At 33.6% G+C, this 15279-nt stretch overlaps 1 protein-coding gene across 6 annotated transcripts in view; it reads right to left on the bottom strand.

The window, feature by feature from the left end:
• EXOC6B (exocyst complex component 6B) overlaps positions 1-15279 on the bottom strand; it is a 663192-nt gene that overhangs the window by 393297 nt on the left and 254616 nt on the right. For 5 of the 6 annotated variants that reach the window (XM_017521918.1, XM_017521917.2, XM_037736122.1 and 2 more), the window contains one exon: positions 185-253. The exons of the other annotated variant lie outside the window; for it this stretch is intronic. In XM_017521918.1, coding sequence (XP_017377407.1) covers positions 185-253 — 69 coding nt within the window. The remainder of the gene's footprint in view (positions 1-184; positions 254-15279) is intronic. 6 annotated transcript variants of the gene reach the window in all.

The following is a 15279-nucleotide window of genomic DNA, read 5'->3' as shown; positions in this document are numbered from 1 at the left end:
TAGCATATCGCATAAAAACATAAAAGATTCAAGAACAAACGAATTGTTTTTTATAATGAACAGTTCTTAAGAATTTTCTCATTTCTTACTCATAATAATAAACCGAAAACCTACCAAAAATTTAGAAAGCAAAGTTTTGAACTCAACGTATATCTTTATTAGGCAGAGCAGGATAAAGACTCACCAGGACAGAGTATATGTGTAGACATCGATAAACTGGAGAAAAATCCACCAAATCTTGGGCCCCGGGTACCTGCAAACATAAGATTATAACAAAAAAAAAAATTCAAACAATGCTATTAAGAACAGCTACATTAATTGTTACTACTCAAGTGTTTTGTTCTTTTTATAAAGGCCAGTTCTAGCTTCTAAGTGAGAAATACAAAACAAACAAAAATATAGGTTCCAAAGACCTAGTTCTTATGTTTTACCCATAGGATTAATAAACTGTGAAGATATACATCAACGCTTGGACAAAGCCCACAAAGATTGGTAGCAGGGAAGAGAAACAGGTGGCACCAATCCTGCATTTGCCTTTAGAGATACATCTTTGGCCATGGGACTCTAAAGGGAAAATAAGAACAATATGAGAAAGCACCTTTCATGATGACTTTATTTCCTAAAAGACATGTTAGTTTACGTAAAAAACTAAGTTTTAGTAGTCAAAAAAAAAGCTTCCCATACAGTATGAATCATGGCCTGTCAGCCAACTTCTGAAGAGCACAATAATTCATCAATACTTGTCAGCATGCAATCAAATATAGAAATATGCTACGAAAAGATGGGAGATTCTGTAAAGAAGAAGACAATAATGGAAAAGTCAAACCAAGAGGTAACCACCAGATTTTAATGTGAATAGTGTTTGTTAATTAAATCTAAATATCAAAAGAGAAAGTAAAAGAAAAAAATCAGGTAAGCACTGGAGTCTAATTTCAATGCTAAAATTGATTTGCTATGTGATCTGACAAGCATAATTTACAATTTACTTTGGCCCTGATTTCCTCAGTTGAAAAAGAAAACAATCAGCTCATTTATAGGGGTGTAACAAGAATAAAAGGAAATATTGAAAGTAAATGTTGAACAAAACAAAATAAAACAAGAAACAGAATAAAGCATGAAGAAATAATCAAAATAAAGACCTACCTGAAGTTGTTACTGTAACACTGGTAACTAATTTATTCATATATATATATATATATATATATATATATAAATAATTATAATTATATATATATATATATATATATATATATATATAATCAGAATATAAGCAGCAGGCACATCTAAATTGAGCAGGGTTGATTCTTAGTTACAAGGTCATTTTCCCTTATTTCATAAAGTAAACCTCATTTCTTCTTTTGGGTCATAACTGCTTTATCAAGATATTTTTCTAAATGAAACCTACTAATTCTAAAATTTAACAGCACAATACCTACATTCTTTTCCCCCTGAAACCATCACACCTTTATATTTATGGTTCAAGCTTATTAACCATATTAAGCAACTATTCTGTTCATCTGCTTCACACCCATGAGAGCAAAGATTAAATCTCTATATTTAAGTTCCTTGATAGCACTATATACTCTGTAAGCACACTGAGAGTTAAATGATTAAGACCCTATACCATGTCCCAAGAATAACTTTACTTTAAAAAAAAAAAAACTTTTAGAAGCGTTAATGAGCATTGCAGATTACTGAAAAAAAAAATTTATGGTCAGATGTGCAGCATGCAGTTTAAAAAGAGTAGGATTAAAAAGCATACAAAAATTATATGAATGCAAATAGGCACTAATTTTCATCTTAATTACACAAAGAATCCACAGGTGATCATTTCAGGCACTCTTATTTGAAATGACCACAACACTAAAACATCTTTACAGTCTCCTCTTTTGGACTGAAAAGTAGAGAGCTAAAGGAAATTTATTTTATCTTGACAGAAAACCAGAGCCTATTTTATCTTGCCAAAATATGAGGAAAATTTCATTTATCTTGCCAAAAAGCCAGAGCCCACAGCTAAGCAAAACACAATCACAAAAGAAGAAAAATTTTAAAACATCAAACATGATATTCACAATAGTTTTTAAACTACATAAAAACTACACATGCATATGAAAAAAGATAAGAAGAAAACATATTTAAAAATTTGATCTGTATAGGAAACGACACATTTTTCTTTTGTTTAGAATTAATTATTATAAAATTCTTTGTTATACACTTACAAAAAGTTTAAAGATTTTTTTCTTCCCTAATTTTGAGTAGCAAATTCAATCGTAACTTTGTTTGTATGTTCTTTTTCATGTAGTTTATTTTGTTTAACTTTGTCTCAGAACCATAGTTTCACTCAAAAGGAAACTGCCTGTAGCCATTTCTCAGACACGCCTTAGCCCTTTTACATGTCAGACCTAACCTTGTAGAATAAACATCCAAATTAAGGGAGAATGTCCCTAGAAATCTGTGATAAATAAGCTAAAAGGGATCCATAATGAAGACATTTGGTTACTAATGGGCTAACACTAGTTTATCTGGGCAGACTATTTTAAAAAGTGGATATATTTAAAAAGGAGACAAAGGCCTTTTTTTTTTGTCATCTCCAACAAATATTTACAACCAAATCTATTCTCTCTGACGCTGTTATGACATCATTCTATCAGCTTCAAACTGGCTAAGGTGCTCTAACTTGTAAGTATTGTCACAATTATTTCTTAACCACTGGAAACATCATCCAGTTAAGTCTTCCTACACACAAGACTGCCTGCTTTGAAAGCGTATACAGAAACCTAGACAAAAAGAAAAGGGAGTAAAACGGGGCTTCCGTTCACAACCTTTCCCTCTACTCCCAAAATAGCTTAATATTTAGAAATCATTTTTCCTCTATGCTCCCTTCTGTGAGGAACACTAGGAATGAACACTGTGAGGAACCAAGAAGAGTGCTGTGAGGATAAAGGTATGTAAAGTATGCACTGACTCATGTTGCTTAGAGCGAGATGTGTTTTCTCTGCTGCCACTAATGAAAAAGAATCACAACTACAGAAAGGCAAAAGGAGAAGAGCAACATACATCAGATGTGAAGGAATGCTACATGTTTGGAAGAATAAAAAATGAACTTTCAAAAATCTAAATAAATAGCAGTGGGGAAGAGTATCAGAAGAAAATGCAGTTTTTCCTGACTCACAGAAATGGGTCTGTTTTAAGCTCCACGTCTTGCTCTCCATTTAAAATGCTAACTCTCTGTCAAAGCTATATTCATACTTCTTCCTTTTCTTTGACCCTCCCTCCCCTCAAGTTGCAAAGAATGATTCAAGCAGGTTTAGGTTTCAGCTGGGGCAGAGGAAGGGGTCCAAGGACACTTTCCTAAGCTAACAATAACTGTTTCTAATGGTTTCTGTCTCCTAACAAAAGCCATGACTCCTTTTTTATCAGCTTCATCTAATTTTTTCCTTTCCAAAGAAAATAACACAGCCCTTGCATTTTACACATGTCCAAATGTGACAAATCATTACCGACTTCGACTATAACTGATAAGAGATAACTTTGTGGTAGGACGCTGTCATTTCCTCTCATAAGGGCTTTCTTTCTGAGATACAGAAACATGATTAGAATAGTTAAACATTTCCTCTGCCTGGCAGTCAGGAACTCAAGACTTTAAGATACTGGAGTCTATATTCTTCTAGAGGTTCAAACAGATCTGTGAAGATACAAATACTAGTCACAAATAGTATATTCAAGATTATCTTGCTTTTTTAACTAGTTGTTTTCCTTAAGAATTCACATGAAATAATTTCATCACCAAGGACAGCAGCTGCCTAATTCCCTACATAGTTTGGAAAGCATTAGTGCCTTTTGCCGGTTCAAACCTCTTTTTTTTTTTTCCAGAGGACCAAATAGTAGGTAAGATTTTAGATTCTATAACTAAGATATCTGTACCTCAGATCATATTATAATATTATATAAACTAAGAGAACTAGGACACAGTTTCAATAACAGATAAATAATGAGTTAGTAAAAGAATTTGAGGATGCTTGAACTTCAATATCCAGAGGTGGATATCATGGAAGCAACTATTACATTCTTCCATATTACACTTTCACATATCTACTAGAGATCATTGACAGAAAGAATTGGTATCTAATGGATCATACTGGCATCCACGTTTGGTATCAACTAGACACCAATATATGTGGCTAACCTGATTGTTTCAATATAATGATTCTTACATTTTTATAGTATCTATTAACAGCTTGAATCAAAGTGTTATTAAATTGTATTATTCTATAAAGATACTGGCTAACACATGAGACCAATGTATAGATGACTAAAAAGAGTCTGAAGATACAGGATGTTCCAAAATACATATAAATTTTAAAATGGGATTAATCAGCAGCCCCCTGAAAAACAGACTTATGAGTACCCACAGATAATATTTACTACAGAAGATATAAAGATTCAGCCCAGACATGGAAATATTAGATGATCAGGATGAAAAGAACATCAACATTTCTGGTTATAAAAATTTTTACAGAACACCAGGATATGACTTTTAGGGTATCTTTTTCTTCTTCTCTAATACATCTTAGTTCAGGCAAAAAAAAATTTTAAAAAAGTCTCTAAAAATGGAAAAGTAAATGGCTAAGTTCCTCTCACAGCACATAAGAAAAATGCCTTTACATATTTAAAAAAGGAGATTTTGATTTTTAAAATACATGTCATTCAACTTTTATCAGACATATTCATTTAATATTTTTCTAACCCTTCCCCTAAAAGGATTAAGAGTTCATAACTATTTCTACTATTTTAAAAAACTCACTAGTGAAGGAAGGCAAGAAAGAAAAATCATCTCCAAGTAAAAATATAACTCTACCAGCTTTACTGCTGTGTAAGCATACCCTTAGAAAAAGGGAATACACTATAAGAAAATATTTCTTGCCTCCCTCTACTCAAGAAAAGTAGTGATAATACTATGAGAGATTTACCTCTGCTGCCAATAAAGACAGCACATCAAAACAGAAATGAATTAGTACACTCTAGCCCCACTGTTCCCACAGCTGTATCAGAAGACACACAAATACACAGACACACACACTCTCTCTCTCTCATACACCCACATGGCATTTATTTTTCTCTTAAGAAGGCTTTCAAAGTAGATGGATCATCCAAAGAGTTTGACAGAGGTTTGCCAGGAATTTAGATATCTTTCTCATTAATCATTTGATTACAAAATAGTTTCTCTGTATTGGTAAACAAATGCAGGGACTTGGTCCCCATTTCTGAGCATTACTTAGATCTCAAGTCATTAAAATGTACCAGTAATTTTTCTACAGAGATCAGACAACAAATGATTAGCGAAGGGGCACTGACTTTGCATTCAGAGGATCAATTTTGACAGCCCATATTATGCCTATAAGCCAGGAAACAGCTGGCAAACATTTTTCACCAGTGTGCATTTCAGAACTATGTTGTTTCCCAAAATTCAGAGTAAAGGAGGGTAGAATTCATTTGGACATGAGCTTTTACACAGCTAAACACCACAGAAACACCAACAAACTGGAAGGCTTATAATTTTAAATGACTAGAATTAGCAAAAGTATAAAGAATTTGAAGACTTTGAGCATATAAGAATACTGTGGCCAGAGCCCTACCCTAAAAAAAAGTATAAAATTATGCCACAGAGCTTCTCACAAATTATTAGGATTCTTTCTGAGAAATTCCTGAACAGATTACCACTTTATTTGCTCAAGTGTCTGCACTAAACAAACAAAATCAAGAAAAACCATTTCTCCTTACTGAGGCACTGCAAAAAACCTGTGACCAATGCCACAGGATAGTCCCTCAAGAATTCTCTGCTTAAAGCTGAACACTGGGGGCCAGGCATGGTGGCTGACACCTGTAATCCCAGCACTTTGGTAGGCTGAAGCAGGTGGATCGCTTGAGCCAAGGAGATCAAGACCAGCTTGTGAACATGACAAAGCCCCATCTCTACAAAAAAACTACAAAATTTAGCCAGGTGTGGTGGCACATGCCTGTACCCCTAGCTACTCGGGAGGCTGAGATGGGAGGATCACCTGAGCCTGGGGGGGTCGAGGCTGCAGTGAGCTGAGATCATGCCACTGTATTCTAGCCTGAGTGAAAGTGCAAGACCCTACCTCAAAAAAAAAGCTGAACACTGGTGAAACAAAAATTCAACTAGTCTTTATTTTAAAAGGGTCTACTATATGCTATGAAACTAACCCTTTAGGCAAAAGGGGCAATTTAGCACTATTTGGTATTAAATAGAAAAAGTCTGAGAGGATAAAAAAAATTAAGGTGAGGAAAAGTAGGTTAAATATGTTACAATATTATAGGTAAAGAATGGATATCCCTAATATATAAAGAACTAATAAACAATGAAGAAAAAAACAAAAAACAAAATCATTCAAAAAATAGGCAAAAGACATAAGCGGCTCACAAAAAAAAAAAAAAAGATATATAAATAGCCCTGAAACTTATAAGATACTCAAGTTTACCCATAGTAATAGAAACGAAAATGAAAACTACAAAGAGATATATTTCTTATCGATGAGACTAGCAAAAATTCAAAAGCTTAAAATAAATACTCAAAGAAGCAGTAAGAAAACAGGCAACTCATACATTGCTGGGATGGGTGGTGGGGTATAGAAAATAGTATAACCCCTATGGAGGAGAATTTGACATACTGCAAAATTATACATGCATTTACCCCTTGACTCAACAATCCTGCTTCTGGAAACATACGCTGAGGATATAGCTCCAACCACATGGAAATACAGCTCTCAGGTTTTTATTTTTTTAAGTTTTAAAGTGTTTTGCATATGGTAAAATTCACTCTTTTTTGTAAACAATTCTGTAAGTTCTAACACATGCATTTAGACCTGTAATCATCAATGACAACCAAGATAAGAAGAAACAGTTCAGGCACTCCCCAAAATTCCCTATGCCCCTTTGTAGTCAAACTGTTTCCTGACACCTAGCTCTTGGCAAACACCGATCCATTTTCTATCTCTAGATTTTTGAATTTTTTTAGGACTGTCATATGGATATACTCATATAGTATGTAGCCTTTTGAATCTGGCTTCTTTCATTCAGCATAATCCATTTGAGATTCATCGCACTGTTTCCTGCATCTGCAGCTTATTCCTTTTTATTTCAGAGTGATACTTCAGTTATGGACATACCACAGTTCATTTATACCTTCTTCCATTGAAGGACATTTAGGGTGTTTCTAGTTTTGGTAGTATATGCACAAAGCTGCCAGAAATATTAAGCTGCAGGTTTCTGAGTGAATATGCTGGTTCAATACCCAGGAGTGAGATTGCCAGGTCGTATGCATGACCACTCCTAGCTGTATGTTCAATGTTATAATAAACTGCCAAACTGCTTTCCAAAGAGACTTTATCATTTCACATTTTCACAGCAATATATGAGTTCCATTTGCTCTGTATCCTTGCCAGTACCTGGTAATATTAGTATTTTTTTATTTTAGCTTTTCTAATAGCTGTGCAGTTAAAACACCACTTTTTAATAGAAAAACATTGGAAATCATTTAGTGTCCATGTATAGAATGGCTGAATAAACTATGGTACACCCAAACAATGGAGTACTATTTAGCAGTAAAAACAGAATGACAAAGATTTCTGTGAACTGATATGGAGTAATTTTCAGAATATATTTTCAAGTGAAAAAAACAAAGTACAAAAATAAATATGTATTATGCTATTATAATTATTTTGCTTAAGGTATAATGAAGGGTATACACACAAAAACTAACAACACTTATTACTTACAAAAGGTGGGTAGGAGCAGTGTGGAAAGGATAAGGATGAGAATGAGATTTCACTGAATATATCTTCTTATATAGTTTTGCCTTTGAACCATGTTCATATTTTAAATAGTCAAAAATTTAAATAAATAATCATAGTTGAACCCTAAAAAATAATACAAAAAGAAATAAATGAACCTAATTATATATCAGTTTGGTAACAATCCAACAGAAGAAAAGAAAACTAGCCAAAAAAAAATGTTTGAACATAGCACTCTGAACTATACAGACTTAGTGGGATACACTGTAGGATTAAAAGAACTGCAAAGAAATCTTTAACTTAATAACTTTATTGCTTTTAGTGACATTTGCATAATAATTCTGCAACTATTTTCTGTGTATGATATAATTATCCAGATGAGTTAACATATTGATACTCTGGAAACCGGAATATTTACAGATACAAATGTAGAATGACAGAAAAAATCTATTACATTAGACTGGAATTACAAGTATTAGCTTTAACTCATGATTTATTTTTTTAATGTCTACACATTAATGTAGCAGGTATATTTCTTAGCTCTGTCTACAAAAGGAACATACCTAATGCCCATGTTAGTAAGAAATTAGAGCTCCCTGAAGAAACAGCTGATGCTAGGGCTGGGACAGAACCTGGGGTTTCTTGTGGAAAACAAAAGAAATTAAAGAAAAGAAAAGGGCTCAAAAACTGGATGTATGATTTGGAACAAGTGGAAAATCAAAATAAAAGACAAGATGGAATATAACTTATTGTATATAAAATGATTATCCATGTGCCCATACTGATACTACAAAAAATAAGGGGAGAAAAGGAAAGTTTTTTATAGAAGAATGCTGACTAATAAATGTGAAAGAAATGAAAAAAATAGAAAATCACAGTATCTTATAACAACCATAGTAACATACGATTCCGGAAAGAAGCATCAATGAATTCTGAAACCAGTGGGTGACAAGCTGTTAGGGAATAGGATAGGCACATGGTCTAAATGTATTGCTAATTACAAAGGGGGCCGGGTACCTTTATGGTGAAGAAATTTTAACCAACATGTGTCTCCATATGTGATGCAATGAAAAGGCTTATTACTACCTTTGTAATATTCCTGCCAAAAATGATTAACTTGATTCTAGTCATGAGGACATAACCAGATGTGCCTAAACAGATGAATATTAAGGGAGACTAAACAGACATAAAAATTCATGTGTAAAATTTGTCTGGATGCACCAAAATTTGGATGCAAGGAAAAAAATGAAGGAAAAAAAAATCTGCCAGAAAGAACATCATTCGAACAACTAGAAATATTTATAAAAAGGTTGTATATTACAGGGTAGTGTCACCATCAATGTCAAATTTCCCAATTTAAGCCTTGTATTGTACTTATGTAGAAGAATGTCATTGTCAGGAAACACAGATTTCAGTATTTGGAGTTCCAAATATTATGAATAATGCATGCCCCTTTCTTCCAAATGGCTCAGTTTTGGGAGAGAAAGGAAACACACACACACACACACACACACACACACACACACACACACACCCCTCTGTTCTTTCAAAATCAAATTTTTGAGAAAGAGAGAGAGGAAGTGTCAAGTTTTAGTAAGTGGACTATTTAAGTGAAGTATATGTGGATACCACATGCATAACTTTTCTGAAGATCTAAACTTCCTCAAAAGTAAAAGAAAATTTTTATAAGAGGGTATTACAGAAGGGGTGAAAATGAGGGGTCCTTCAGAGAAAAGTAGAATAAGGCATTCTAGACAAGGACAAAGGAGTAAAGGATTATATTCCACAGTTTCAATTACTAGCAACTTAATGCAAGGTAAAAGGGGTTGAATAATCAATGAGAATATAAAAGAGAAATTCTACAAAACCTGAAAAGAGCGGTAGAATTTAGTTTGTAATTGAGGCAAATGATTTCAAAATAACAGGACATTTATACTATCACCACAACAAAAAAATTTTTAAAACTTTGAGTTCATGTGAGTCATAATATATCTTTACCAATAGATACACCTAAAAGATCAAAGAATAGGAATAAGAAACCCAAAACAGACTGTCTAAAGCATGCCTTAATGTTTTCATTCAAACTTCTAAATTGGCCTTTTGGTATTTGATTATATATATGGCCATTTACTTTTCTTTTGACTGCATATGTCCTTAATAGGCCAGCTTTCATTAAGAATAGAATTTTAAGATTCAGAGCTACAGGTATCAATGGGTATTGGGACTAAGTAATGGATGCTGGCAATTTTAAATCATATTCTCTTAATAGACATACTTGGTATATGAAATATCAAGGACTATTATTTATTTTTACAAAGCACAACATTTTTTTTCCACATCAATGTGTCCCTGTCGGTCTGTCATTTATTTTGCCATTTTTTTGGATAGACAATATAAGTGATATTAAATTTTAATCATCACATTAAACCATATCCTTGATAGCAGCATTGCTACTCATGGCCAGTCTATTACTATCATGCTTAGAAAAAAACTAAATTAGAAATCTAGATTTTTATGTGACGCGAATTGACTTTTAGAAGTTGGTAACTAGCTTAAAATTTTTTAAGCATTGCATAGGCCAATAACCAGTATGCAAGCTGTTTCTGGCCCATAGGTTGCCAATCTACAACCTATGGTTTAACCTCTAAACTTCTAAAGGCAGTATTTATTTAAGTTTAAACTCTAAACCTCTAAAAGCAGCCTTTAACTTATCAAGAAATGATCCTTATTTTCTGTTACCTTCTTGTCAATAGAAAGTTTTACAATCAATATTTTGAAATTTGGGTCAAATATCACAATCACAATTTTTACAAGCAATTTGGCCTAAAAATTGTCACAATTTCATAGGTGAGAAAAGGGATGCTTAAGAGAAATTACATAATTTGCCCTAATACCACAAAGAAAAAGACTTGTACATTCTAAAAATGAATCTTTTTTGTATATTTTCCAAACAACCTGTGCTATGACTAAATTGTGTTATGACTATAATTGTGTCTTCCCTGCAATTCCTATGTTGAAGTCCTTAGACTCAATGTAACTGTATGTGGTTTAGAGAGGTAATTAAAGTTAAATGAGATCATAAGAATGGGGTTCTGATTCAACAGTTCTGGTATCCTTATAAAAAGAGAAAGATACACCTTATAAAAAGAGGAAGTAAGCAAAGAAAAAAAGCTGTATGAGGATATGGCTAGAAGGCAGCTACCTGCAAGTCAAGGAGAGCCCTTAGGAGAAACCAATCCTGGTGGAACCTTGATCTTGGACAGCCAGCCTCCAGAATTGTGAGAAAACAGGTTTTTATTGTTTAAATCACCCATTCTATAGCATTTTCTTATGGTACTCCTAGCAAATTAATACACCCTGTTGCTTCAAAACTGCTACAGCGCAATAATCAAGACAGCCCAGAAGGCTTTCTATTACATGGCATTTGTATTTAAATTCACAATTCCCTCCTGTTAATTCTATACTTCAAAAGAGACACCAAAATCTAGAGGGAGAAATCTGACATGAATCATTGGGTCAACAAATATTTATATGACCCATACTCTGTGACCAGTGGTGTGGATGACATGGTCACCACTGTTCCTTAACAGTTGGTAAATAAACTAAGAAAGGTACAAACTACAATATGTGGTATGTCATAAATGTGGTATCAGTGAAATATTCTAAGAACGCAGAAGGTCTGTAGTAACCTAGGAAAAAAAAGTAAAAAAAAAAAAAAAAAAAATAGGCCCTGCTTTTTCAAACTATTTCTTAATACTTCTTTATTTCAGCAGGGGTTTTTTTGTTGTTTGTAGTAGATGATGTTCATCAGTCCATGTAAATATAGATTGCCAAAAATTATATCAACTTATATTTCACCTTTATTCAAAAAAGCACACAGCCATAATGTCACAATAGTAACTATTATATTCTGATAGCACTGTATGTACAAGGACTGTGACAAAGGCATTATATACATTTCATTTAATCCTCATAACAAGCCTATTCTCAGTAGATGCTATCACCCTCCTTCTCAAAAATAATATATCATCTTGACGGCTTCCTTGCATTTCATCTTCAAATATCTCAAAATTGATATTCCTGATAAGTCTAGATCCATAAACACATTCTCAATCTAAAATGTTAACTACTTCTAATTTTTTTAAGTTCCATCTTGAGATTTAGAGAACATTAACACCTGCATATGCCCACAGGGTGATATTCAATCCCAATTTCCTAAATCATATTTCCATTAAAAATCAATTGAATTGGCTGGGCATGATGGCTGTAATCCCAGCACTTTGGGAAGCTAAGGCAGGAGGATCACTTGAGAGCTCAGGAGTTTGAGACAAGCCTCAGCAACACAGTGAGGCCTCGTCTGTTGTTTTTTTTTTTTATCAATCAAATTACATTTTTGATCAGAAATGGTTAAATATCAGCAGTTTCATATAGTCCAACTTTAATATATGATTAGTTTTAAGCAAAAAAAAAATGTATCTTGTGACTCTTTTCTTAACCAAAATAAAATAAAAATGGAGAATTTTACTAGAAACATGTTTCTTTATAACACCCTTCAGCAGGTGAGACTGACTCTTGTACTTCAATAAGCTAGGGGTGGGGAAAGACTGATTCCTTCAGATGGTTCAACATGTAAGGTGTTTCCATTCAAAATGACAATTTACTTTTGAGACTTCATCTTCGGTTCCCCAGATTGTTAAGTTTTTCCCATTTCTAATACAAACTTTATTTCAGTTTAACAATATATTAACTATCTACTTACTATGTGTAGAGCCGTGTTCTAGGTTGTTGACTTTTCCTACCCATGTTATTCCATGATCTCCTTTAATGTATCATTAAGCTAAAGACACAGTAAATAGCCTTAAAATGTTATTAAGTGAAAATTATATTTGCACTAAATGCACAGGAAAGGGCAAAAAGTTCTTCAGAGAGTAAAGAAAGTACCTAAACTTATTAAACTAGAATTATAAAATTTTATTTAAAATGCTGGTAAGCAACAGACTGTATTTATTGTCAGAAAAAGAGTTTAAATCATATTAACAAAATATCAATAGGAGACCTAAACATTCATTTGTTTTATTTACGCACTAAAAAAGCTTAGTCATGTCCCTGCATCATCTTGCAACTCGAAGTGTGCTCCAAGGATCAAAAGCTCCACCCGGGACCTTGTTAAAAAATGCAGACTCAGACTCATTCTTGACCTGTAGAATCACAATCTGCATTTTAATATGCTTCCCAGGTGATTCCTATGCACATTAAATTTAAGGAAACATTGTTCTAAAACACCATTCTTAAGTTGGGTCCTAGGGGTAAAATGAATTCCATGAACCCCCTGAAATTTCATGCAAAACTTTTTGGGACAGAATATATGTACATTTTACTGGGAAATGACTTCATATATTTTTACCAAACTTTCAAAGTAATACATGACCCCAAACAGATTAAGAATGACTGCCATATAAGATTCATGCCACAGTTACCATGCTTACAGATTAAAAGTCACAATATTCCAAAAACTATGCTGTTCTCAATGAGCTCTGTTGAAGAATGACAAGAATGAAGGTCAGAACGTCACAGTGGGTCACGAAAGACCTTATCTGAAGAATTTATTCACACCATGCAAGAACTATGCCAAGAAACCAGTTTGGAAACATCTAAATAAATAATTCTCTACATGAGGTTTGAGATTAAGAATGTGCACTTGAAGAAGATTCAAACTGAGAAGTAAATAAATATAAGGTACAATTTTTTTAAGATAGAATGCCATTAGATGACAGTGAATTGCTGAATTTTTGTTGTAAGAGCTCAATCAGCAAATCTTTAATATGAATTGCTTGATTTGAGATATGGAACCATTTAAAAATATTAACTTTCAAGTACATTCTTACGATACTACTTTTATGAGAAACCTCCAACACATTTTACTAGTCTCACTTTCTTCATCTCTGGACCTCACAGGACAAGGCAAAGAAGGAGCATGGTACAAAACTTAAAAGGAACTTACCCAGGATCTTCAACAGGTCAATGATAACGCATGGTTTCCTTTTAACACAACATGGTTTCAATGATATCTAAGAACTGTGTAAATATTTCATTTTTCATCTTATCATCTAACCATCTCTTAAGATAGTATTATCCAAGGGCATACACCACGCCTAATCCATAAGCCACCACATCTGACAGAATTTCATCTTCTTGATGGGTACTCAAAATGTAGATTCAAGGAGTTAGTTAGTCTTTCTTGAGACTGATGCTTTATTGTGATAACACTGTAACTGATCATCTGTGGATCCATATCCTAACACGCTAGTCATTCCAAGCAAGAAGAGAGAATGCCAGAAAATATTCAGGGGAATAAAGTCCCCTCTATGTCTTTCTATCTCCATGGGTCATTAGGCAAATAGTTGGTTCATTTTACTTCAAAGTGGTCCAATAGATAACACTCAAAAGACTTTTCTTAGCTCTATTAAGAGCTATTAAGAGTTTTTGCAATCCAAGTGCAATAGGGATATGTTGAAATTTTCAAGCACTGTTAACTATTAATGTACTTCATTTACATAAGAAACATATCAGTAAAATGTAAACTTTAACTAAAAATAATAAAATTATGCACTTAAATAGCAGAAGTATGGCCAGGTGTAGTGGCTCACACCTGTAATCCCAGTACTTTGGGAGGCCAAAGAGGGCTAATCACAAGGTCAGGAGTTTGAGATCAGCTTAGCCAACATGGTGAAACCCCGTCTCTACTAAAAATACCATAAATTAGCTGGGCATGGTGGTGAGCAACTGTAATCCCAGCTACTCAGGAGGCTGAGGCAAGATAATTGCTTGAACCTGGGAGGCAGAGGTTGCAGCAAGCCAAGATGGTGCCACTGCATTCAAGAGCAGGTGACAGTGCAGGAGACTACCTCAAAAAAAAAAAAAAAAAATAGCAGAAATGTGTCCCCTCAGTAATGAAACTTATATAAAAGAATGTAGTAGTTTACATTTTTATGATAGCTCCTGAGATGTTCTATCAAACTTAAATGCTAAGGTTTTGGACATAAAAATAACATCTTTATTTGTTTTTCAGCCTTAACAGTTTAAACATCACCAAGTCAATTTTTGAAGTCAAAGAGGAATAATAATATAGGTAGGCATAATGACAGTAGAGATACATAACAAGTCAGTAAGGAGGAATAATGAAGATTGGACAGAAACCAATGTTTACTCACTACCCTTTAAGAGCAGGAGTTTGTGAAATCCTGTGGGGTAGAGATTACTGCCTCTACTTAATAGGTGAAGACATTCAGTTTAACCATTAAACAATTTACCCAAGATTACAAAATTAGGACACGTTTTTGAGGAAAGAAAAGCAAGAGGGTAGTGAGGGCTTCACAGGAGACAAGCATGGGAAAGAAATAGTGAATCCAGTTTTTTCTGGAGAAAGGAAACAAAAGAAAACAAGCACTTAAAGAAATAAAGTCTACCT

The sequence above is a fragment of the Cebus imitator genome, unplaced genomic scaffold (assembly GCF_001604975.1).
Source record: "Cebus imitator isolate Cc_AM_T3 unplaced genomic scaffold, Cebus_imitator-1.0 Scaffold23, whole genome shotgun sequence".
Lineage (NCBI taxonomy): Eukaryota > Metazoa > Chordata > Mammalia > Primates > Cebidae > Cebus > Cebus imitator.
This window is presented reverse-complemented; position numbering and strand designations above follow the sequence as displayed.